This window comes from Perissodus microlepis, chromosome 2, assembly GCF_051167445.1.
Source record: "Perissodus microlepis isolate ML-2025 ecotype Zambia chromosome 2, ASM5116744v1, whole genome shotgun sequence".
NCBI lineage: Eukaryota > Metazoa > Chordata > Actinopteri > Cichliformes > Cichlidae > Perissodus > Perissodus microlepis.
Genome location: NC_140462.1, coordinates 22744187 through 22769007, shown reverse-complemented (window position 1 = coordinate 22769007; position 24821 = coordinate 22744187). Strand labels below are relative to the sequence as shown.

At 42.9% G+C, this 24821-nt stretch overlaps 1 protein-coding gene across 4 annotated transcripts in view; it reads left to right on the top strand.

The window, feature by feature from the left end:
• glra1 (glycine receptor, alpha 1) overlaps positions 1 to 24821 on the top strand; it is a 119015-nt gene that overhangs the window by 60162 nt on the left and 34032 nt on the right. For all 4 annotated transcript variants that reach the window (XM_084952821.1, XM_084952812.1, XM_084952839.1 and 1 more), the window contains 3 exons: positions 2966 to 3189; positions 9259 to 9341; positions 10644 to 10781. In XM_084952821.1, coding sequence (XP_084808947.1) covers positions 2966 to 3189; positions 9259 to 9341; positions 10644 to 10781 — 445 coding nt within the window. The remainder of the gene's footprint in view (positions 1 to 2965; positions 3190 to 9258; positions 9342 to 10643; positions 10782 to 24821) is intronic.

Genomic DNA, 24821 nt, shown 5'->3' with positions numbered 1-24821 from the left:
AGAAACTTCATCAGGTTCCTGTCTGCCCAGCTTTTGCCCTTTCCAAGCTGATATCAAACCGTAGGCCCGTCAGTGACTGATGGTCCTGGCATACACTCGCTCTGCTCCTCTGTATTTCCTCGTTGGCTCTCTGCATCAACAGACGCTCCTCATCTCGGCTTCATTTCAGGATATTCATAATATTCTCAAGCAGAAGAAAAGGCGACTCGTTTGAAAGGTCAGGCTCATTTGTTTCATGTGAGATATTCAGTGTAATAAACAGTGATAAACGGCGACTGGGGCTCACTGGGGCTGATTGCCATGTGACTGCATTTCACACACATACACACATGTACGGCACTGTGGCTCATTGCTCCTTTAAATGCCACCCGCCGGGGCTGCTGGCACGCCGTACCTCGTCCCTGCGATGCTTTTCTGCTACGCCACGCCGCTTAATGATGGCTCCAGCCTGGCCGGAGTGGCCAGGCTCCATGTTCTGAGAATAATTGACAATTAGGGAGATGGAGGGGCAAGCTAAATGCCATCCCACACTCAATACAGAGACTCCATCTCTGATTGTGAAACAGGAAATGGAGAATGGGTGGTGGAGGGGTTATACAACAAAGCTCTGTGGGAGCAGCGGTTCATATCTTCTACCTGGATCGATTGCACTGCACATGCAGAGAATTTACAGAGCAGTGTGAGAAGGGGGGAGACACGGGACAGAGGCAGAAATGTGTCGATACAGGTGATAAAATACAGGGAAACCAGTGTAAAGGCTAGTTCTACTCTAACGCATAGAAGAAGGGAACGATCTGAGGGACAGACAAAAACAGATGATCCTTTAAATGCTCAATGATTTACTTTAGTACAGCCACTAATTACAGAGATTCAGACAACATCTACTGGAGACTCTCCACCCATCCCTAACCTTCACCCAAACCATGGTCTTTATGTGATCTCAGTCAAATTATTTTTATACCTAAACCTAAATCAGTTGTCCGTGTTGTCATACTGCAACCACGTTTCCCACACCGCGTTTTAATTTTGAGGTGAAATGAAATAAAAAGCCTTTTGAGTCTAGGGCAGACGGACTGTCGTGTTCAGTCAGGTCTGACTGTGCGCGAGATGGTGGAGGTTAATTTCTGTGCTCTGTTTTTGATCTGACATCCATCGATTCAGAATGCAGCTGGATAAAACCTATTGAAACCAAAAATGAACATTCCAATGTGTGATCCAGATGAGCCATAATCAGCAGCACTTATGAGCACTGTGTGCTGACAGATCCAATCAGAAGAAAAACTGAAAGTGAACATTCAGAGCCACCTGAATGCAGAGCTCCTTGTTTAAAATATTGTCCATATTTGGTGAGGAAGAACATTTAAGATGAGAATTGTAGGAGGCTGTATACACTAACAAAACTTAACTTCCTCCTGATTGTCCTTTGTGGCCAGGATGTGTACTCATGTGTCATGAATAACACTTTTTGTCTTTTAATCAAATGTAATAAAAAAAATATTCTCTTCTTTTGATTGGCCATTAAGCACAACATTTCCATCTGTGTTCTTCATCGTCTCGCTCCACATCCATCTAGCTATGATTTCTGGCAACACACAACCCCAAGAACAAGTGCAGAAATACAAATAGAGATTGTGAAAACAAAAGCACAAAGCCGAGTAGTTTGAATACCCTGAGGCTGAGCAGGATCTGAGAGATCACACAGGTTCACAGACAGGAAACAGATCTGTGCTGTAGCTCAAGGCTACAAGTCACCACCATCAGTAAAATCTCTTACATTCACATAAAGGAGGAAATGACATATGGATAAAGACCCATAACCACCCGCTCAGCTCTGTCCATCACTCCGTTGCTGCGTCTGCCTGTATCTGTCGATCCGGTCCTCCATATGGAGTTACAGCTTCGTGAGTCAGCGGTGCGGTGACCCTTGATGAGCCTTTTTTCTCCCTTTTCCACATTTTCTTTCTTATTTTTTAAAGACAACATTTCCCCGTGGATATATTTTACATCCTTCTGTTCAAGGTGTGTCAGTTGTGCTTTACAGCTTTTGCTGTTACATGTTAATTTAAGGCTGAAGTAGGCAAAAAAAAAACAAAAAACAGAATAACATTACAGCGTCTTTCCTACTGCTCTCCACTCTCTGCCCTCAGCACGTGTGTCAACATACGACACCAACACATCGTAACAAACCACTACAACACACTTACATGTTCAAGGAAAATTAAGTTAGCAGATTATCCACACAGAACAAGAACAGCGAGTCTGAAATCCAGCTGTTACCAACTGCGTAACTACGGTTTTATGAATATGCTTCATCCATATGAAGACGCTTTTTTAATATTCATTATCAGACTCTCCTTTTAATGAGTTTTCTTGCTTTTCTGGGTTGCTCTACAAGGCTGGAAAAACACCTTCTCTTGCAGTATTTTCTGGCATTTATTACACTTTCTACTACCAGCAGCCACATGCACACAGATCTGCATTTGTAAAATGTCCAATGGAAACTTCAGCTGTGTAAAAACACTTGGCCAAAGTGTCGCTCATTGCCTAGATTTTGTATGCTAACCAGGTGCAGTCTAGTTTCCTCTCAAACCACTTCATCTATAAGACACAGAATTGTTTTTGAAAAGTTTTGCCCAATCATTCCCCAAAATTACCACCCACTGAAGCCTTTTCTCTGCCAAAGCAGTTTCCTTCCCACCTGCCTCGTCTATTTCAGGGAGAATTTGGACCTCCAAAGAATGCATCAGTGAACATGAGGATAACATGAGAGAAAAGATAGGACTGCCAGGCTGTGAATGTGATAGTAATGTCGACCGTTGTGTATTCCACCAGGACTAACTATAGTGCCATGCAATAATAAATGAGCTTCAGACCAAGCCAGATGTTTGAAGATGTTCAGTAGATGTTCCTTCTGCCTTCTTGCCCATACCTCTAACACTTCCATATCCTCTGTGTCTCCTTGTAGGACTACAGAGTGAACATCTTCTTGAGACAGCAGTGGAACGACCCTCGGCTGGCCTACAGCGAATATCCAGACGACTCGCTGGACCTCGACCCCTCCATGTTGGACTCCATCTGGAAACCTGACTTGTTCTTTGCCAACGAGAAGGGGGCCAACTTTCATGAGGTCACCACCGACAACAAGCTGCTACGCATCTCTAAAAACGGCAACGTGCTCTACAGCATACGGTGAGTGGAGGATTGTTTTATATTCCAACTGTGAGAGAGAGTGGTTATTAAACGGCTCACAGCAGCATCTTTGTTAAGATTTCTGACTGTCTCCTGCTGACAGAAACTGAGAGCAGTGACCTCACAGGTGAAGGAAATGTTGGGGTAAAGAGCTCAGCCAGTTGGGAGGGGCTCAGAGTAGAAAAGGAGCACATTAATGTGGTTTGGACATCTGTCTGGGATGCCTCCAGGATGCTTCCTGGGCTGTTTCAGGCCCGTCCTACTAGTAGGAGATCTTGGGGCAGACTATATCTTGGCTCTTTAGGAACACCCAAGTATCAGCTAGTGGAGCAGGAGGAAGTCTAAGCCTCTCTGCTTAGACTGTGGCCTGGACTCGGATGGACTAATAGTGAGCTCAGTGCTCCTACAGATAGATCACACCTGTACGTGAACAAATTTGTTTGGCACAACAAAGCATTCAGACTATCTTTCTGCTTGCTACAACTGCTGGACAAGACGGGTAGAAGAGCACATCAGGAACTTTATAATTTAGAGAAGAGCGATAAAGAAAAGTTTCACACCGGGATGAAGAAGAGTGTTTATAGGATGGGATGTTGTACTGAAACAATCAGTTATAAAACTGTGATAGGAAATAAAAAGTGACTGTCCTGCTCTGACTTCCTGTTTATTGCATTTCACATACCTCCCTCCTCTGCTTCAGAATTCTATTATTGCGTAAAAGTTGGAGGTTTTTATTTCCTCTACTTGCTCACTTTTTTTCTCTTTTTATCTCCAAGACATTCTTTTCAAGGCTTTCAGAGTTATAGCCTCCTTCAGCTGACAAACCTTTTAGCCTGCCGGAGCCTCCTCCTTGCTTTTATTGCGTTTGCTCGGGGGCAAATGAAAAAACGCAGCAGCCATGGTAATCTACTCTGCCTGTTAGTATTCCAGCAGTGTGCCTGATCCATTATCAACCTCAGTTTTCACCTTCATGTCCAGCAGGAGGAGGAGGAGTGAGATTGGCCCTTCTGCACTCTGCCTCCTCTGCTGCTTTCATTTTTTTAAACTTGACAACATCAGAATGAACCCTCGGTTGATCAGCTTGATCTCAGAGGCGACAACACGACTCGGGATATTAAACCATCCCGGGGGAAGGTGGAAAAGTGGGTGCTGTAAATGCTGTTTTCTTTTTTCTATCGTCATCACTCATCGGCAGAGCAGCACAAGGGGAAGTCATGACTGATGCTTGCTTCTCCTCCGGCATGAAAGCAAAGTTTCTGAGACTGGATGGCCAGATTCGCATGTAGTGCAATCTCCCGCTGCACTTCAGACACAAGCACATGCTAGCACTGAAGTAATATAGAGTCCCATTCGTGCATGGGGGGTACTTTATCAAAGGGAGAATTTATGCACCGGCACCAGTTTGCAACTGCAGTCAGCAGCACCCTACAAAACAAGAGGGAGACCCCCAAAGATCAGACCCCATTAGCAGCACTCGACCACAGTAGAGACAAACTCTGTTTCAACAGGAGGAGACCGCCAGCACCAGGATCTGGGTGGGGGAGAGCACAAATGGCAAACCTGAGACCCAGCAGCTGCAGAGAGCACTCACTTTCACAGACAGTGAAGTTAAGAGTGTCAGAACTGTCAGGTGTGGGTTTGATCATTTCTTCCCTCACTGAAGAAGAAATTTGATGGTTTCTTTTTGACACAATCTCTGTAACCTCGTGCCTGCTCATTTCCACACCACCGCCGCCGAGGCTCATTCTTCCCTCCAAGAATAAATGATGCTTCAGATCCCTCTATTCCACTCTAACTGGGGCCTGGCAATCTCACTCCTCTTTCCATTATATCTGCTCAGGCTGTTCCATCCCAGCCGTTGCTATCTAGGCAAGCTGCAGACAGATCTCAGAGACTCTGAGAGAAAATAACTTAAACCTGGAAATTTTATGGACCTCATTGAATCTCCTATTAGGCATTTGCCTCCAGCTTAACTTCAGCAAAAATGGAATTTTTCCATTACAAAATCCGCCTGCTCCATGCACTAGGAAATGATTTTCCACCCTGTCCTCCTTCACTGGTGACATCTCTCTACCTCATGACTTTGCTTGCTTCTTTACTAAGAAGGTAACAGACGTTAGAGGTCAAGTCAGTGAATCTCCTCCCACTGAAGATGTGTCACCGCTTTCCTGATCAGGATGTCTCCAGTTATCAACTCTTGAGTTATCTCCTAGAATTTTTACCATCCATGCTCTTTTAAGGCATCTCACCCCCGGTCGTACCAAACATCCTCCATCCATACATCTTGCTCCTTTCACGCGTATGTTTTTTAGCCATGTTTGAGAGGGTGTAGATCCTGACTCGTGAGAGCTGATCCATCAACTGTTCACTGAAGCCTCGCCAGAAATGGATCAGTGGAAGGGCGGCTGTCAGGAAGACATTCTTAATGAAGAGAAGCATTTTTCAGCAGGACAATGATCCCAAACACCTGGATAGAAGCACACTGTGGAACAGTATGGATGGGTCTCCCCAGAGCCCGGACCTCAACTTTATCAAAGCAGTGTGGGATCATCCTGACAGAGAGCAGAACAAAAGGCAGAAACATCCATTCAGCTTTGAATGTCCTTCAAGAAGCCTGCAGAACTTTTTATAAAAATGGTTATACCAATCATTCACTGTCAAGCTTGTTAGAGTTGCACAAACTCTGTTTTTGCCTCATGTGCTGTATTTCCATGTATGTTTCAATAAATTGCTGCAGCTGTTTCCCATTTTCCCAGCAACATGGAGGTGCACCCCCAAAAATACAGATACACAATCTTCACATTTACCATCAGCAGTGCAGAAAAAAGATTTTTCCATGTCATCCATCTTGTAATTAATTTGAAGTCCAGCTTCGTTTTACAGTCTCGGAGAACAATGTAAAGCACTTCCTCTGTCAGCATTTAGGTGTCACAGAGCAGCAGAAACCACCGATCTGAGTCTGTCCCTGAGAAAGTGGGACATCGGTGAAAGCTGCATCACGTATGTAGCACGAACTCAGCATCCAGTGAGGCACTTGTAACAATGTGCAGACGAGGCAAAGTTTATCTGGAGCATCGGGCGGACTGGACGTGTGTCGTAGCAGAAGGACTGAGCGTGTGCAGTGAAATCACCTCCTGCACTTCACAACAGCTCGCTCAGCTCATACTCTGCACACACCAAACTGAACTTGGTGCTTTTTCCAGGTTTTCTCCCTGAAATTCAAACTGTAGCGTAACATTTGATGCAGAGAACGCTTTGATATTTATCGTTATCTGGTAGGAAGCATGTCACCTGGATGTACGTGCTCCGAGTTTTGAGGTTAAGATTAAGTGAAATTAGCAAAACTGTTATTTGTCATTTTTGACAATCTGCCAATTTATCAATTACTTGAAAGACTGAAACAGTGGATTGTAGTAGTGATAGATTCTATTGAGTTCAGTCTATAATTCCAAGGAGTAGATTTTTCAACAGCTTCTCTCATTAAAAAAATCCTCAAGCAAGTTTTATTTTAGCTGATGGATGGAATTGCATGTTTAATTTCACTAATGGTTCTTTTTACTTATAAAATTGCTTTTTGCATTCATTCCTGGGAAAAACAGACTTTTTCCAGAGATGCTCTGCCTCCCATTCTACTTTTAAATACTCTAGGAACAACAAGTAGGCCTGCAGTGCGAGAGCCAAGTGCTCTAATAGGGTGATATGGTACTACAAGGTCATTAAGACAAGATGGGGCCTGATTATTTAAGACCTTGTATGTGAGGAGCAGGATTTTGAATTCAATTCTGGATTTAACAGGAAGCCAATGAAGGGAAGCCAAAACAGGAGAAATCTGCTCTCTCTTTCTAGTCCCTGTCAGGACTCTTGCTGCTGCATTTTGGATTAGCTGAAGGCTTTTCAGGGAGGGACTTCCTGATAATAATGAATTACAGTAGTCCAGCCTGGAAGTAATAAATGCATGAACTAGTTTTCCAGCATCACTCTGAGACAGGATATTTCTAATTTTAGATGATGCGCAAATGGAAGAAAGCAGTCTTACATATTTGTTTAATATGTGCGTTGAAGGACATGTCTTGTTCAAAAATGATTCCAAGGTTCCTCACAGCGTTACTGGAGGCCAAGGTAAAGCCATCCAGAGTAAGAATCTGGTTAGATACCATATTTCTAAGATTTTCAGGGCCGAGTACAATAACCTCAGTTTTATCTGAATTAAGAAGCAGAAAGTTAGCGGCCATCCAGGTCTTTATGTCTTTAAGACATTCCTGCAGTTTAACTAATTGGTGTGTGTTATCTGGCTTCGTGGATAGATAGAGTTGGGTGTCATCTACATAGCAGTGAAAATGTATGCTATGCCTTCTGATGATGCTGCCTAAGGGAAGCATGTATAATGTAAACAGAATTGGTCCTAGCACTGAACCCTGTGGAACTCCATAATTAACCTCAGCGTGTGAAGAGGACTCTCCATTTACATGTACAAATTGGAGTCTATTAGATAGATATGATACAAACCACTGCAGCACAGTACCTGTAATACCTACAGCATGTTCTAATCGCTCTAATAGGATATTATGGTCAACAGTATCGAACGCTGCACTGAGGTCTAGCAGGACAAGCACAGAGATGAGTCCACTGTCAGAGGCCATAAGAAGATCATTTGTAACCTTCACTAAAGCTGTTTCTGTGCTGTGATGAGCTCTGAAACCTGACTGAAACTCTTCAAATAAGCCATTCCTCTGCAGATGATCTGCTAGCTGTTTGACAACTACTCTTTCAAGGATTTTTGATATGAAAGGAAGGTTGGAGATTGGCCTATAATTAGCTAAGACTGCTGGGTCTAGAGATGGCTTTTTGAGTAAAGGTTTAACTACAGCCAGCTTGAAAATACTGTCAGTATTGTCTGCATGACCAATCTACACAAATCAGCCTCCTACTGCTAATTATTGGACCTAATAGCATAGTTTTTTAATTAACATTCATTTATCCTTTACATTAAAGTTCCATACTGTCAGGAGAAGTTTGAGACTAGTCTCCAAAACATGCAAACCACAAAGGTACATGTGTACTTTATTTTGTGAGCCCAGAACTTCTTCTCTCCTATTCAGTCATAACAGGTTGCATTTATTTAAATATTCTTCAAACTGAAGGTGAGAGACTGTTTGTTGGGGATTATTTCCAGTCTGGATTAGTCGGTGCTCCAGCTCAGTTTGAGGCAGCAGGAAGGTGTCATAGTAAACTGCAGAGTGTGCGCTCAGGGAGACGAGAGAAACGTGGTGCAGTCATTAAATAGATGGCTGTTTATTCAGTGAGTTATTCAGTGAACCATGCCACCAAACAAAAAGATAAAGCAGACTTAATAAAAGAAGGATAAAACAAAGTTCAAATTGTTCAGGGAGTGTGGAAAGTTTCCTTTGGCAGTAAAGGCGCCAGTGACCCTTTCTGCAGACCGATTTGCAATTGTCATCAAAATTCAGTGTCAGTGACATAAAAACATGTTTGTGTTTAAATAGTTTCATATGAAAAACCTGAAAATGGCACCCGTCATCAGACGCTGTTTTTAATGCTGTGCTGCTCCGTTAAATCCAGAGGAAGGAGCTTCAGACAAGCTCAGCTACTTTCATCTCCAGTCGAAATGAATGACGTTCCCACACAGGAGGGGAAGACTGGCGTTTCTCATTTATGCTTACTAAATGAATTTATTGATTGGATCACGTATCAAACTTGTTGCAATTGGTAATCAATTAAAGAACTAATTGCTCTGGCTTTCAGTTCATTCACACTTTCATGTGTTTGATGCTTTAATTGGTTTGGCTCAAATGAAGTGAATTTTCTATCGTCTCTGCAGAGCTCATTTATTATTTCTGCTGCTTTTATCTTAGCATAAACAAAGTTGTTTATCTTTTGTAAACTAATAATGATTCATTTAATCAGTTTTTCCACTGATGATTATTTCAGTCTGAAATTTCAAACCTTCTGAGGTGTCGATGTGGCGATCTGATAAAACCCGAGGTAATCCTCTTACTGTAAAAGTGTGTGTGTGTGTGTGTGTGTATGTGTGTGTGTGTGTGTTTGCAGAATAACACTGGTCCTGGCCTGCCCCATGGATCTGAAGAACTTTCCAATGGACGTCCAGACCTGCATCATGCAGCTGGAGAGCTGTGAGTAATTACACACACACACACGCACGCACAGACACACACATCATTCGATCAGCAACAGCAGCTGGCAGAGTGAGAGATATGGTATAGATTTTTCTTGTGGTCTTATTGTTGAGCAGACGTGAGAGGAATCCCAGGAGCGAGTGTGAAGTACATCTGCAGAGGGTCAGTGATCGTAAATCAAAGACAGAACAATGCAGTCGTCTCTGAGTTTGTGAAACAGACACCAAAACATCATAAAGTCGCTTTTTACCGCTGTTTATAAATAACAAATTTACTAGTTAAGCCACCGGTTAGTTTTAAGGCATAAAGTAATTCCCTGTATATATTACTGATATTTACACTCCCCAGACACTTTATTAGGCACACCTGTTCATTAATGTTCATTAATCTAATCAGCCAATCACACGGCAGCAGCTCAGCAGTGAAGACGAGCTGCTGAAGTTCAGACCGAGCATCAGAATGATGAAGAAAGAATGTGGCATGGTTGTTGGTCTGAGTGTTTCACACACTGATCTCCAACCATCTCTGAGCTCAGAGGAAATATCCAGCCAGCAGCAGCTCTGTGGGAGGAAATGACTCGCTGAGGTCAGAGGAGGATGGACAGACTGCTTGGAGCTGATAGGAAGGCAGCAATAACTCCAGTAACCACTCACTACAACCAAAGTCTGCAGAAGACCATCTCTGAACCTTGAAGCAGATGGGCTCCAGCAGCAGACGACCACACCAGTGTCACTGCTGTCAGTAAGAAGAGGAAACTGAGTCTATGGCTAACACAGACTCTCAAACCTGGACAACAGAAACTGGAGAAATGTTTCCTGGTCTGACAAGTTTAAAGCATGGCTCCATCCTGCCTGTGTCCATGTTCAGGCTGCTGCTGGTGTGACTCTCAGTACCATCGTTTAAACTCCACAGCCTCCCAGAGTGCTGCTTTGGTCTTTTTTGCTTGATTTTCTTCTTTTTTGTGTTCCCTCTGTCCTCTTTCTTTTCTTCGTCTTCTCTTCCTTACGTCCTATTTTCTTTCTTCCTTCCATTCTTTTGCTTCTTTAATTGAAAACACAGAAGCCTTTAAAGTTTCCCAAACACTGAGCTCAGGCTTTCTCCCTCACTACTTCAGTGGATTTTATTGCCAATACAGATTGTGATTGTTGTGCTGAACTGGCCTTTTAACCACTAAAACTGCAGGGTGTGACTTTGCACCCCTGCCAGATACAGAGAGTTCCAGTTCCTCCTCAGAGGATGAGAACTGACCTCTGCAGTGATGAAATAGTCTAACCTCCCGCTCATTGCTCCCTCCTCCAGTCGGCTACACCATGAACGACCTCATATTCGAATGGGACAAGAAGGGGGCCGTGCAGGTGGCCGACGGGCTGACGCTACCTCAGTTCATTCTGAAAGAAGAGAAGGACCTGCGCTACTGCACCAAGCACTACAACACAGGTGAGAGAAACTGATGCAGAATGATGTTCACCAAACTTTTTTACTGCTTGTTGTAGGAGGAAGGTTGGTATAAAGAGGTCTGAACCTGGAGACCTGCCCCTAGTCTTCATCTTCACTTTTAGATGCTGTTTTCTCTCATATTCATTCCTTGGTTGGGTTCATAAAAATGATGTGGCTTGGCTTTATGCACAGTTCTTCATGTTACAGGTGGAGTGAGAAACACATGGAGCAGCCAGGAATATGCTCGTTTGTGCTGCGGTTGGTTCGTTAGCAGAGCTACGGTGCAGCCAGAAAGGACCGCATACATACAGCATCTCTGTAGTGGTGTGAAGCCATCTTATCTTAATGACCTTATAGTACCCCATTAGAGCTCTTCACTCTCACACTGCAGGCTTACTTGTTGTTCCTAGAGTATTTAAAAGTAGAAGAGGAGGGAGAGCCTTCAGTTTTCAGGCCCCTCTTCTGTGGAACCAGCTTCCAGTTTGGATTCAGGAGACAGATACTATCTCTACTTTTAAGACTTTTCTTTTTGCTAAAGCATATAGTTAGGACTGGATCAGGTGACCCTGAATCCTCCCTTAGTTATGCTGCATAGGCGTAGGCTGCGGGGGGATTCTTCTGAGGTTTCTTCCTGTTAAAAGGGAGTTTTTCCTTTCCTCTGTCGCCAAAGTGCTTGCTCATAGGGGGTCATATGATTGTGGGGTTTTTCTCTGTATGCATTATTGTAGGGTCTACCTTACAATACAATGCGCTTTGAGGCGACTGTTGTTGTGATTTGGCGCTGTATAAATAAAATTGAATTGAACTCGTCTGAGCCACTCAGGTTCCCCGGACAGAATCAGCGATCCACTAATGCGATGGGACATCTGCATAGGCTGCATACCCATGATCCTTTGCTCTGCACAGCCAGAACAACCCAAACAAATACAGAATCCTTTTTCTTCCACTTATCTAATTCAGGGTCGATGGCAGGGCTAACACAGAAAGAACTATTCATCAATATCAACGATTACTTAAACATTTCAGTTTCCATGAGAACAACGGGATAAAACCATCTCAGAGCTGGGCTGTGATGCTGATATTATAAGCAAAGAGGTCTTTTTATTCTCCTCCTGTTGCCTCAGAATCCATTTTCTGTTCATGCACTGACAGATTTTTTTTACATATTCAGGTGATCTTCTCGGTTCCAACTCAAAGCTTTTGGAAAAGCAAATAATTGGATTTAATCAGCAGGAGGTTAACTGATCGCTATCCCAGCTTTCCTGAGACGTTACGCCAAACAGCTGCATTCTGATACTCTCTCTCTGTTGCTCGGTGAAATACCGAGCTTAGCTCAGCGGGAGCACCGGTAATGATTTCGGTTACCAGCTGCAGGTAAAATGTGCCTCTCTGAGCTACCTTAACATCAAACTGCTGTAATGCTGTGTGCATAGGAAATGTGATGAAGTTGACTTGGATATTTTCAGTTTTGAGGACCAAACCCGCCTCAAGCTTCAGGTTGAATTTTACGGTTTCGCACTCCTCCTCGCTGCGCCTCAGCCTTCCTCGGTCTCTTTGTCTGGTTCCTCCTCCTTCTTTCTGTTTGTCTCTGGTTCAGGAAGGAGGGGGTGATATCTCACAATTTACTGAGAGAGATATTCTAAAATCATGTAAACAGGAGAAATGTGCAGAAATCTTGCATGAGTCAGAGACAGGTCTTCACTTTTATTTTATTCTGTGAAATATGGAAATAAGTGGACTGAAAGTTTGTTTTCCTGGTGTCATGAAGCCCTCAGTGAAGGGAAAACACTGTAGGCAGCAGAGCTAGTTTGAAATGACGGGGGGGTTGGATTTAAATATTTTGTCTGGTTTCATAACCAGAAAACTGTGAAATTAAAAAGCATCATGTGCAAAAATATAAAGAGGGAAATACTAAATAGGAAAAAATAAACAGGAAGAGAACGTTGAATCGACACAACGCCGATCGTGCACGTGGACAAGACGTCAGGTAACGTTTTTTACAGCACACATGAAAACATGAGGAGGTGACCCAAAGTGCTTTTCAGTCATCGAGCATCAACCAAACACGGCCGTATAAAAATATACAGACACAGACAGTGACAGCACTGAGCAGGCAGCGAGAGAAACACGAAATCACGAAGCCAAAAAATCAAATACAAGAAATCCCGAAGAAGAGAAACCACAGAGGAGCTGCTGGAGACGATGGAGGACGGGGGCGGCTGTCGCGCTCCGTTTCTCCCTCCAGGTCCTCCAAGCGTGGCTGAAAACCATCTGTCCGGTCCACACAGCGAGCCCACGATCCTTACACTCCAGAGAAAACACCAAATATAAAAATATAAATCTGTATTATCTGCATGAGCCAGCAGCCTAAAATAGAAAAGCATACATAGCTATAATAATAATAATAATAATAATAACTTAGATTAAACAGAAACATTAGAGGTTGAAGAGTATGTGAGGTGTGAGGGGGCGTAGTGATGGGGCATCGTGGAGCTGAGGGTGGAGGAATCACAATTCAGCGTTTGTATTTTGGGTCTAAATGATAAAGAAGAACGATCAGAATGACAAACAAATTCCTCCGTATAATAACTGAATAATCATTTACGTACTTTTACTTCTATGTCAGACAGTATATCAGAATCCAGCTGCCCTTTACTGCTGTTCTCACCGAAGCAACACAAAGACAGTGAGTCACAATCTGAGGGACACATAATTCAACAAAAACACAAACGTGACAGGTCCATTTCTGTGTGTGTGTGTGTGTGTGTGTGTGTGTGTGTGTAGCAGGCTGATTAGTTTCCATTCAGAGGCATCACTCACACAGAGGTTGACATCTGCTGTCGACACTCAGGAGATGAATGATCCTCCTCCAGACGAAAAGCCTTGACACAACTCTGCACACACCCACACACACACACACACACACACACACACTCTTCCTCATACACACACACACAAAGACAATGAAGTGATGATAATCCACAGCTTTGGTACATGAATACATATCAGCTGTTTCCAGGATCTTTCCCGAATTACTGTAGATAAAAAAAAGTGGTTCAGCTGCAGTGTGGACATCAAATACTGATAGAATCATATTTCAGTAAACTGAAGTTAGAGTCTTTTTTAAAGTGAACTATTGATGAAAGAGAGCAGAAAAAATTTACACCAGAATCAACATAACTTGCTGTTATAAACTGACTGTGCTGGCAGGCAGAGAGTGGAGGATTCAGGAAACAGTGATGAACTTAAAAATGAGCATTTGTAGAGCAGGAAACCCAGAACAAGGAGGATCAGGGAAAACTCACACTCAGGAGGGACAACACACTGATCTCAGACAGCGAGGGCACAGGTGAGGTAAAGACAACACGCAGAGAACAGCAGTCACCGAAATAAAACAGGAAGAGAGCCACGATACAGAGACAAGACCAGAGGAACAGACTGAGAACACAGAGGAATGTAAGGACCTCCATAACTCAGTGCTTCTCAAATATTTCCTGTTACGCCCCCCTTAGGAAGAAGAAAACATTTCACGCCCCCCCACTCGCCCCGCGACCATAAATAATATAATTTGTCTATAAAATTGTTATTACAAGTCCATCTTTTAAAGATGTCCTTTTTTAAAGAAAAAGAAAGAAAGAAATATAGATTAACCTAAAACATAGTACATGCAGTAGTACTGCAACTCTCTAAACTACTACTAAATTTTAAAGTGCATTCATTTGTCTCAAATAAAATAAATCCTTATTTAAACTGTAAAACATTTTTTTTGACCAACTTGAACCAACTTTTATTCTGAAAAATAAAATTAAACAAAATCAATCAATAAATTTAAACTGATCAGCAACATTAACTATTCAAGTACAGATCCCCAAAACTCAAATTCAGCCCTTCTCAAATTCAAATACAAAGTCAGAGTGAAGCCGAGCGCTACAAACACTCCGTTACATTTCCTTGTCTTAGCTTTTGGGAGACTTTCATTTGTCCCAGTATCTCCGTCTCATTGTCACTGTTAAATATTTTTTAAATATGGAATAACTGAAGCTGACAACTGAAAGCACCATAAGACACTGATGTCAAGCATCTTTATCAGGAAGTAAACACAACACATAACCAGTGTTGGGTAAGTTACTTTAAATTAGTAACTTAGTTACATTACTAGTTACTTCTATCAAAAGTAACTCAGTTACTTCAAGTTACTCGTTACTTTCAGAGTAACTAGTTACTAGGGGAAGTAACTTTGGTTTTACTCAGAATTCTCTTGTTAATGTGTTGCTTCTGTAACTGGATACCCAGCCAGACTGCCAGTCTTCTAGCTTGCTTACTTGCCACAAGTGCACTGTGCCACCTACCAATAGAAAGGAAAAAAATAATGTGCACACTTCCACGAGAGAAATCCCACGCCTGGACCGTCGTTGACCGCCGCATGATTCTAGCCTGCTTTTTACATCCAACACAAAAACTGCAGTCGTGGTGCTTTCGATTGTACTCAGAACTCGGAAATTCTGCCTTCTGAATAGGAAGATGTAGGTAACACCAGACTGCAGATCAGCTGCTTACAGGGCTGGACTGGGACAAAAAAAAATCGTCCCGGGGAATTTGACTAGAGACCGGCCCACCATTATAGGAAAAATCATAAAGCCTTTGAATGAAAACAAACGCTGTTGTGACAGTGATGTACACTGTTCTGATGGTATATATGCATTAATCTATCAATCGTTTGTTGTAAGACTCAGATAATTGTTTTTTTAAAAGCGAGACATTTTAAATGAGAATAAGAAAGAAAAGTATTTCTTTGTGTCCCCCTCTCCCTGTTAATGCCCTACCTGCCCCCCTGGCAACACTTTGCTAGACCCGCCCCTGCACAGTTACCAGCTGTCAGCTAAGTAAAAAAAGGATCCTGGTGTTATTTGTCTCTCAGAAACAGTTCATAACTTCCCTTCAACTCATTCATGTCACCTAAAAGGTAAACCTGTTTCTCCATCACCTGTTCAGCTCTGATGATTCAGTAAGGACATCTCCTGGTTTCATCTTCATGTTTCCCTCTCACCAGATAACCAAACCGATATCATGACCAGCAGCTTTACAGCTGTGCCTCCAGCAAACATCAGCTGATACTAGAAAGTAATATTAAATAAATTCTAACAACAGCTGATCAAGCTTAAACGTGCTGCTGTTGTTTAGCGCGACATCCGCTGGTTTCCTCTTTCTGGCGCAAAGTAGGCGATAAATAAACAAGAGAGAAAAGCCGATCAGCTGATCATTGATCAGTTTCATGATTGAAGTAGAAACAGGAGAGGGAGGGGAGAGAATGAGAGGAGAAGAGGCAGCTGTGCAGCGTAAACACAGAATAAATCCAGCTTTGTGTCTTTTTCATTGTAGCTGAAGTCCGGGACAAACTGTTCCTTTTCACCTCAATACGAAACCCGTAATATTTTCTCTTAATACGAGACGATTCTGTTTTTTACGGGACAGTTGGCAACTCTAATAATTAACCTACGAACAAAATAAAGTTCAACATCAGTAACATAGCACCCACCCAGCTGTATAGAAACTCCGTCATGCTAGCTAGTACACAGTACGAAAAAGTCAGCATAACGAAAATAAACTCCACCTAAACTTGGTTTATATGTGACTCAGATACATTGCAGGTCATAACTTCTTACCTGAAGTTCAGTTCACCTGATACTCGGACCGGCGGCTGCTTCGGGTCTCTCCTCTTGCCTCCTTTTCCCTCATCCACCTGCTGGCCTCCACCACTTGCTAATGTTATTGAATCTGTGGAAGCTCCGCGATAGCCACCACACGAAGTAACGAATAACGAGCCTATTTAAATACCAGTAACGAGTAACGCGTTCCTGGTTTTGGCATAATAACTAGTTACCGTGCTCGTTACCACAATAATAATGTAGTTACTGTAACGCGTTACTTAATAACGCGTTAGTCCCAACACTGCACATAACACAAAAGAAATAGTGGGAATATGACCCACAGCATAGAACGCTAATCCCAACATAACCCCAAATATAAAACTACAAAGACCTAGAACCCAAAAACTTGTTTCTTTTTAAGGAGGGTAGCATCGCTAATCTGCTGTAACTTATTTCTTTCTTTAATCACAAATTTAAATAAGCACACGTACTCGGGGTTGAGAGGAGGAAGACACACCAAGACACGGTGTGGGAGAGAGTCAGAGGTGATTAATTCCTCCACTGTTTAATTTTTTTTAAACTGTATTTCAAACAGTTTGAAATTCTGAGTGCATTTAAAAGCGTCATACATCGTCCGCACAGTTAATGGATCGTCAGTATCAATATTTAATTCAAAGACTCAAAGAAAGCTTTAAGGACTAAAGATTAAACCCAGAGCCCAGAGAAACAGCACTTCTCATACTCAGATTCACCTGAGTCCATTTTACTGGAGAGAGGCTCAGAGGGGCATTTCATGTTAGTACAGCAGAGACCAACAGCAGACTTCAACAATTGTTCGGGCTTCCTTAAAAATTCTGAACAGATTTCCTGCCTCCATGAAGATGCTTTAGGTGAGCCAGCGTTTTAGCCACACCCCCAGTGGTTGGCGAGTAGTAAGGCTGAACGTGGCACTACCAAAACAATTAGCTAAAAAGCTCTGTGTGGAGCCTCTGTGCACCTGTGCGGCTCGTGTCTGCATTTTCACGTGAATTGTTCAAGGACAACATTCTGCCCCGCCCTCCCTCCTCTCTATCTCCTCTGTAACAATCTCTGCCTGCGCTCGCGTACGCGTGCGTGCTGCCACGAGCGTGTGTTGGCGTGTGTTTGCGTCGCGTCTTCCCAATCAAGCATTAAGAGGGAATTAAGGTGTCATTGTTCCTCAGATTTATTAGCTGCAGTCTATTGTGACTCCAGGAGCGAGGGAGCTCCCCCTTCCCTCCGTCCACTCCAGCACACACAGAAAAAGCCCTGTTTGAAATACTAATTACACTTTCTGCTGCATTGCAGGGCACTTTGTTTCTGGCTAACGATACGTTCGTGGTACGCTTTCGTGAGGTAGCTGTTAATAGCCTAACGCCTGCAGAGTGGCTTCTCTCAGCCTTCACCTGGTTCTTAATTGACATCGACATGAAGAATCCCCGCCGTCAGCCTGTCCTTATTCCACTTCGTCTCCTGTTGAAAGTGGCTCGGTACATCCAGTGTCTAAAACTGATGTTTTAACCTTACACATCTGTACAATCGTCTCAGTTTCATTAGCTCTCCAGGTTCGTGCTCCTTGTTTTTCATTATTAAATGTTGTTTTTGTATAAATTAAGTAATGCAACACACAAGCAAGCACCTCATATCATTTTTTGACTGTTGTTAAGGGGCGTGTTTTAAACCAAACTAACCGAAGCCTAACCAGGTATTTATAGTGCCTGAACCAACAAGCGAAGGAACAAGAACAAGAGCGAGTCAGCCTAACAAAGCAGCAGGCTGACGAGCTGAAAGACTCGAGCTCATTACTTTAACCCTTCCTACCTGTGAGACCTTTGTCCCCACCGGCAGCGGCTGTCATTAAAACACAAGCTGAGCAGGTTTCAGTGTGTGGAACAACGTCCTGGTTATGCGCCTCAAAATCTGTACAGTTCAAATCAATGTTTGAAGATGTGTTCCTGGCTCATAGTTTAAAGATTGTTTGTAAGACCTTCACATTTACAACTGGGTGAAGTAAAAGGTGTGCTGGAGGTCTGGGCTCTGTCCATGGAGCTTAAGACTTGAACTGTAACTGGATGTTGATTATTAGCAGTGCTCGGGTCGATACTGAAGAAGAGTCACGTTTTACGTTGCTTGTTTTATACTACAGTAACACGTTTTAGCAACTGAGCTGTCTGCTTCTACTTGTCACTGTTTCCTCTATAAACAGGAAGTCTCGGTGTTTGTGTGGCTTTTGTGAGAGGTGGGTAGTATATAATTACATTTACTCAGTTACATTTACTTGAGTACAATTTTTGGCTACTCTCCCCACCTCTGGTTTTTGTGCATGTCTGTCTTGAAAAAGAGATCTCCATCTCAGTGAGATGACCTGCTTCAATACAGGATTTAATGATAACAGTAATAATAATAATATTAATAACTTGCCACAAAGTTGAGAGTGGTTAGTTTGACTCTTTACAGGCTCTGCGCGTCTTCCCTCGCAGCTTCAGCTGTGGCTGAATGAATCTGGCTGTTTATCATAGCAAACATTCCTAAAACTAAAACTCTGAATGAGGACCTGACAGAATCTTCTCCTTTAGCATAGCTGTCTTCACCGTTAAATTGCCTTCACTGTTCAGGAACAATGCATTTTCACTTTTGATATTTCCACATTTGCAGTTTATAGAGGCAGACAGGAAACAGCGAAGCAGGTAGAGCGCAGTTAAGGAAATGCGAGCCAATCAGAATGAGTTCTGAGCAGGTGTTTAAAACAGGTTGCAGGTTGGTTTTTGTGATCAATACGAGTTTTGAAATATTTAAAGAGCGGGCGTGCTGGTTCTTCTTTGTTGGTGTGTCTCTGATTCTCAGTCAGGCCGAGAAGACGGAGTGTGATGTAGTACAGAAACATGTAAACCTACATACATGCCACCTCTGTTGCAGGGGATGAGTCAATTTACAGATTTAAACACACACACATGAATGGTGTGAGTTCATGTACAGTGTTAAGTACAGCAGACACACACACATCTTCCACACAGTGAGATATGGGCCCGGCTGAATAATTTCAATCTTCTTATCAGATAGAAAATACGGACAGCACTTAAAAGCTCTGAAGTGTATCACAGCTATAAATCAAGTCCACCCCCCTCCTCCTCCTGCTGTCGTCATTCTCTCCTTCCCTCTTGTATCTTCCACTCCTCCTCATCCCTCTCTCCTCTCGCTCTATCCTCAAGTTTCTCCGACTTTCCACTTGACATCCTTCTTCTCCTCGGTCACTCCCTCCTTTCACTCTTCCTCTCCTCCTCTCTCCAGTCTTTTAGGGTTAACTCTAACTGATGAGGCCACCGTGCATTGATCGTCTTTGATTAAATGGATCTTCGGCCATCTCGCTCTCTGTGGTTTATTATGAGACCCAGTGTGCTCATTACATTACAGAGAGGCAGAGGGACACGGTTACTGTTGCTACAGTGCTGCAATGCAAATAAACCCACTGCAGTCTGCATTTTAAATGCTAGAATTTCAGATTTGAAAATAATGTTTAACCTTTAACAGACCATATATAACAACCAGCCTGTTTACCATTTACTGTCATCCAGAGATGAAAACCAAAGCATTACAGCTATCACTGTTAGGACCCCGGCGTGGCTAACTAGCATAAGCATAATGCTTAGCATACCATTACTTATCCATCCATCTTCTCCTGCTCATCTGGGTCCAGGTCCCAGGGGCAGCAGACTTAGCAGAGGAGCACAGCACTAGGACATCCTGAAACACCTCATGGCAGAGACAAGGCATCCTGGTCAGTGTGGAGAAGCAGCAGATACCCTACGGAAGGTGTATCTACCCAGAGCTCATGGTAGCATGTGAGGACAGCAGATTAACCGTTAAGGCTTTAGTTTCACAATTCAATTCAATTTTATTTATATAGCACCAAATCACAACAAAAGTCGCCTCAAGGCGCTTCATAGATACAGAGAAAAACCCAACAATCATATGACCCCCTATGAGCAAGCACTTTGGCGACAGTGGGAAGGAAAAACTCCCTTTTAACAGGAAGAAACCTCCGGCAGAACCAGGCTCAGGGAGGGGCGGCCATCTGCTGCGACCGGTTGGGGTGAGAGAAGGAAGACAGGATAAAAGACATGCTGCGGAAGAGAGACAGAGGTTAATAACAGATATGATTCAATGCAGAGAGGTCTATTAATACATAGTGAGTGATTCACACTCAGCTTCACCACAGCACACCAGTACAACCAGTCCACATCACCACAGAAAATAAACCTTTACATTTGATTTACAAGTTGTGCTAACAAAAATGTTTAATTACCTAACTTCAGGTGTCGGTAAGGTATCACAGAGGCATTCAAACTAATATTAGATGATGTCTCTGTATGTGTTTACAAGCAAAGACACTTTTCAGATGATAAAATATTCCCAAATCTCGTGCAGTGATGTGGACTGGCTGTACTGGTCTGCTGTGGTGAAGAGAGAGCCGAGTAGGGTTGCCAACCGTCCCTTAAAAAACGGAATCGTCCCGTATTTAGAAACAAAAGTACACGTCCCGTATTGAGCTAATAAGGGACGCACTTTGTCCCGTAATACAGTGAGAATCAAAAGTAGTCTATAAATGTTTATGGAATTAACGCTTTGTTTGAAAACATAATTCCCAGCCCCTCTCCTGCTTTGTGACCAATGAGCTGACAGCACACTTATGACACTTCGAGTATGACAATTCAGATTCCCGCTCATCTCATTGGTCGAGGAAAGGTCGCTTACGGAGAAAATACCGGAAGACAACAGATGACCACAACAACAAGCATGGCCAACAGGGAAACAAACGCTGACACTGCGGTGCAAGTCTCGGACAACAGTACACCTAAAGCTGGGCAAACACTGTGCGATTTTTTTCAGTCACGTTATTCAGCTCCTGCTCAAACTGCACGATTGACTCACAGGGGTTAGAAGTTGGTAGGTCACGATGCAGGGTCTCACACTATACTCTGATGCGACCTGAGTGCTCACACTGTGCCTCCATAAAATGAAGGTTATAACAGAAAATCTGTCCCTCGCTCTCCCTCTCTGTCTTTCACTCACACAGACACACCACCACCATCAACTTTGCTAAATTGCTAATGAAAAACATTCATCAGGCAGCTGTGATTAAGCAGCAATGTAAATCCAACTATTTTCACGGTTGTTGTGGTCGTGATAATTTTGTGATGCCACATCGAAAAGGCTCGGATGAGCTTTCCAAAGTTCTACAAGTTGTGCCTCCATCGCTTGTGTCCAGATCACACGCTGCACAGCCGTGCTGCTCCGTCTTTTTCACCGACGTTTACGTGTTTGCACGTGAGCAGTGTGAGCGGCTCACGAGCGATTGATGATCGGGAGCTGGTCGTGAGGTGTTAATCGCTTCTCGTTACCCCACGTATACTACACGATGCACGATGAAGGCCAAAATCGGGCCGATCACCAAATCGGTCGCACGACTCAAAAATCGTCTCAAAATGGGCCAAAAATCGCACAGTGTAAGCCCGGCATTAGACCAGCAATGTTTGTTCCCCTCAGAGAAAGAAAAAAAGGCTGCAAAAGTACAGGGAGGAATGGGAAAAGGAAAACACCTGGCTGGAAAAATGCACGATAACACCTTTAAAGCGCACTGCACTGTGTGCCGGCGCACTTTTTCCATAGGCATGCTTCTAGTGGTGGGCACATGAAGAACATGAGGGGCGTGAAAGCTCGGGGAACCCTTAACCAATTTTTTGTCCACCAGGCCAAGGCAGAAGCAGATATGGTATGTAAACACTGGTTTGTTTTTTTTAAACCCTCTGGTTAAAGTTAATATGGGCATGTGCAGTGAATATCAGCGCTATGTGGCCAGAAGTGTGATAATATAATTTATTTTGTATAATAAACAACTGCAAGGATAGATGATTACAACAAATAGATCACTAATACATAAAAGTAATACATAGATTAATAATGATGATGAGTTATGATGCGTAATCATGGGAACAAGTGGGTTTACAAACAGGAGCAGCTGATTAGCATCAGAAAAGCTGAAATAATACCTCAACTGAAGCCAATTGTACTAAATGCACTATATGTGCACTGTTACAAGAATATTTTTCGTTCTATTGTTTTCTATTAATTTATATAATTTTAAGTTAAGCAGGACAGAGTTCTTTTAAAGAAAGATTTACTTATATTCTCAAAAGTTAAGCATGACAGGCTTCTGTTTAAGAAAGAGACCTGTTTTACTGTGTTAATGTTGTCATTTTGAGCTAAAAATAAATGGCTAAATGATCATTTGTTTCCCATATGGTCATATCACAAAGAATATGCATCTGCTTAAATCAAATTCAAGTCAAATGGTTAAAAAATAACTTCACACACAAAAAAAAGAGCTACCACACTGGGAAGGGTGAAGACAACTGGGTTGCCCAGCCCTGGCCACGAGGTGTCCCTTATTTATTTTTCAGGGAGTTGGCAACCCTAGAGCCGAGTGTGGAAGTAAAGCTGTGCAGCTATGCTGCTGTGACCAAAAGAATGAGATCCAAGTGCAGCAGACTCACTGTGAGCCAGTTTTGACAGGATTGGACAGATAACTGTTTGTTGGAGTCAGTTTTTACTTCAGGAAACCACAAAAACAGCAGCTGCACAGTTTTGCAGTTGATTTCAAACATTTCATTTAAGAATTGTTATGATAAACTTACAATAAGACGTTTGTCATGGAAACGAATCATGTCACATGTGTCAAATCATTTCTGATGATGTTTCATCTGGACACACCTTCTTCTTCCCGAGACTCCATCAATGTCAAACCCAGAAAATGTAGTTTGCTCTCACGAACAGTAGAAACGAATGCAGTGTTCATCTATGATCTACAGTGAGAGTGGACCGCATCTTTTTCTGGAACAAAGCACCACGCGTCAGATAACTGAGTGAAAATATAACCAGGATAAAAAACACAAACAGGAACCGAGACCGAAATTTCTCAACTTTTAAGGGTGTTTGCTTCCAGGTTTGTACAAAGTATGGATGATGTCAGAAATAATGTCATGAATACTTTTTTATTTATTCCAAATAAACTCCAGACTGCATCCTGTAAACAGAAAAAGATGAATGACTGTCTCATGTAAAACCAGACTGACTCTGTGATTTTTGAGATCAGGCCTCTGTGGGGGTTCTCGCCATCTGCTGTAGGATTTACACGTTTTCTTGTGTCTGCAGAAGCTTCTTTCTGTCGGGCTTTATGTTCGGGACCACAGTGATGCTGCACAATGAATTCGAATAAGCATCTAAAAATCTAAAGTGCCTAAAACTAAAGCACAGTGTGTACTTGTACTGCTGTGCAGTCTAGTACAGCATGAGCAAAGGGATTAGGAGAAGTAGGTCCTGACTCTGTTCTTCCTAATCTCTGCACTCCCTTTTCACGGCAGCATGCTGTGAGCATAAACATCCAGAGCTTCCCCTCAAAAGGATGAGCAGTGCTTCTGGCAGGTACAACAAGGGAAACGCATCAGCGGGCTTTTAACAGCACACTGCATGTAGTGCGCTGACTTAAGAAGGCAACAAAGTCGAGTTAAAGTGCTGCTTTGTGAGGCAATGTAGGACAAAAACATCCAGTTCACGGTCCTACGTTTCGACAAAGACAAATAAATTCATTTTTCTACACAGACACAACAAGCGTGCCGGAGAAACACTCAGACGGATAAGATGGACGTGACTGTTTGATCACTGATTTATGAAGATGTGTCCAACTCGGAGCCTCCTGAATGAGTGAAAAAAGGCAGAGTGCTTGTGCCTGTTGGGGAATAACAGAGTTGGTCATGATTGTGGGAGTTATTCACAGATGTACTTTTCCAAAACCAACAATCCAGCAAACTGGCCTGCTTCAGTCAGCATTTAGACAGATGTACAGAGAAGAAAATGCAAACGTCTCAATGGAGCCATCTTCGTTTGGAGTGGAACCGTCTGAGAGTACGCACCGTTACTCCCCGTAGTTAAATAATTAGTGCTTTCCCTCCTCTGTCATACAGTTGTCGGGTTTCAGCTGACCACTTTAGCCTTTTCTAAAATAAAACTGAACAGCCAAAAGCAGCAGGACGCTGCAGGACATAAAGCTCATGTAAAGATGAGCACAACGCTGATGCAGCCGTTATAACAGATGTGTCTTCAGTGCAGCTGATATGAAGCTTGGCTCAGGTCACCAGATACTTTCAGAGCATCTTTTCTTTACACTTTAAACTCCAGAGGTGACCTCCAGGGCTGCAAATGAAGCCAGCAGCTGCAATTCCTCTACTGTCCACTAGAGGCTCCAGCAGTGAGTGAGTCTCCATAGACTCCCATGTTGAACCTTTGCAGCAGAAATAAGCATGTTTACAGCCTGATGCTG